Raw genomic sequence first — 1,991 nt, forward strand, 5'->3', positions numbered from 1 at the left:
AAAAAATTTCAATTGTTTCAAAGAAAATGTTCATGGTAACTTTGGCCCAAAGCAGTCTGTAATGTTTCATGTGATTATTGCTTGTTGTCAAAGTAATGCACAAATTATGTTTTTTAGAATATGAATTCAAGGCATATCAGCTCAGCTTTTGTGAGTCCTAATGAAAAGGTAATTTTTGACTGGGAACACAAAATTGTTTAACACAAAATAAACACAACATGACCGATGTACCATTATTTACTTTACCTGTTGTCTTTTGAAATCACCAGAGTTTTTCTCCAGGGTTGTAGCTTGAATATAGAACATATAAATAATTATTAGAAATGTAACATTCATCCGTTTTGTTAACTTCACAGACAGCTATGAACTTTGATTACCTTTGCAATAATCACTGTTGGTTTTCTTGATTGTGTAAGCGAGGACAGCAACAACAATCAGAACCAAGACGGGACACAGCAGAAAAATAACTGTAGTGGCACTCTGTGACCACACGCTGCACCCAGGAACTAAATTAAAGGTAAAAAAAAAACAACAAAAATAAATTTAAGGACAATATAAATTACAAAATTACCTTTTTTAAATTTTACCTTCTATGAAATCACTGAACGTGAAACAAAAGGCACTTATTTTTCTGATATTCTAAGAAACAGATAAATGAAACCAGTACCTTGAAGTTTAGTTCCTTTTCCAAACAATATCTTCCCACATGTGGCCACAGCACAATAGTAAGTCCCTTCTTCTGAGGAGCTAATACTTTTATTGAACTGATAAACACAACTCTGCTGAGTCGCAGAGCTATTCCCACATTCATGATGTCTGTTTCCATCAGTGTAGATGATGCTAGGATGAGATGGATTTGATCCTTCTCTAAACCAGAACATACTGAGACCTCCGGAACATGTCTTGTTATCAAAATTAGAGAGGAGTGAACAATGAAGAGTGACTGAGCCTCCTGGAGGGGCTATCTTCTTTTGAACAACAGAATAGTTCGATGTTCTCTGGGTGTTTCCTGTCAAAATAAATATATTAACAAATGTGATTATAAAGAATACTGAAAGAAAAATAGAACAATAGTTTCAACATGTGTTACTTAAAAGATATATTTCACTTAAGGATCACTGGAAACATAAAAAAAAACCCAAATCAAATGTATGTTAAAGGTAAATTTAATGATATTTGAAAATATTTAAATTGAAAGTTTAGTGATTTTTTTTCTAAACATGCTCATTGATAAATTATTATCTTTAGTATTTATGTGATAAAGTTTTAGTTGCTGAAGCAAAATGTTATAGAAGAATCACATTATTACCTTTTACTAACAAATATGTCGCAGTCCATTTGGTATCTTGGAGCCACGCTGTGAATCCACAGTGATAGATTCCCTCGTCCTCTTCTCTTGTCCTCAAAATGGTCAGGTTGGTCAGATTCTTGCCATACTTAACATCCCATTTTGAGTTTTTGAACTCAGGTGCAAAGGCAGGTGCTGCAGAGTCCTTCACTGTCCAAATTCTTTGCAGAGTGTCCCCAGGACTCTGCTTGTACCAGTCGACTCTACGGCTGAACTCGGTCTTAGGCAGGTCACATAGTAAAGTTGCAGGTTCACCGAGTTGAACTGTAGTTACTGGAATAAGTGTGTCTAATATGAAAGAAAACATACAAAATCGAAAACATTAAGTCACAATGATGCAGGAAAGCACCAGGTAAAAGTGAACGATAAAGCCAACGTACTTATATGTTGAAAATAATGTGAATAAATTAGTAAAGCACTTACATCCTCGATGAAGAAGAAGCAGTATGACCCACAACGCATTCATGTTGGTATTCTCTCTTTTTAGTGACCTTGTAGAAATTTCAGTCAGTGTAGGGGGTAACATGGACCTTTTACACCACACTGTCAAATGCATCTGATTGGTTATCACAGAATAAATATTCAAGTGCAGTTCCTGTCACATGGGTCTCATCCAGGTCTTTGATGAGCAAATTGCCTTTTT

The 1,991-nt window shown here is 35.1% G+C and overlaps 1 protein-coding gene across 1 annotated transcript; it reads right to left on the reverse strand.

Moving 5' to 3' along the window:
• Positions 1-125: 125 nt before the first annotated feature.
• Positions 126-1,853, reverse strand: LOC102314478. The gene is made up of 5 exons (XM_005953194.2): positions 1,772-1,853; positions 1,310-1,636; positions 668-1,009; positions 378-506; positions 126-290 (listed from the first exon to the last, which is right to left on the reverse strand). Exons 1-5 carry the CDS (start codon positions 1,812-1,814, stop codon positions 238-240), a joined length of 894 nt encoding a protein of 297 aa, XP_005953256.2. The 5' UTR covers positions 1,815-1,853; the 3' UTR covers positions 126-237.
• Between the last annotated feature and the right edge of the window lie 138 nt (positions 1,854-1,991).

This window comes from Haplochromis burtoni, unplaced genomic scaffold (assembly GCF_018398535.1).
Source record: "Haplochromis burtoni strain Fernald_Lab_line unplaced genomic scaffold, NCSU_Asbu1 Contig_3246, whole genome shotgun sequence".
NCBI lineage: Eukaryota > Metazoa > Chordata > Actinopteri > Cichliformes > Cichlidae > Haplochromis > Haplochromis burtoni.

Coding starts and splice junctions, on each gene's coding strand:
- LOC102314478 (XM_005953194.2), bottom strand. CDS start 1,814: ATGAATGCGTTGTGGGTCATACTGCTTCTTCTTCATCGAGGAT. Junction 507..667: donor AAAAGGAACTAAACTTCAAG/GTACTGGTTTCA, acceptor CCTTTAATTTAG/TTCCTGGGTGCAGCGTGTGG. Junction 291..377: donor CAACAGTGATTATTGCAAAG/GTAATCAAAGTT, acceptor TCTATATTCAAG/CTACAACCCTGGAGAAAAAC.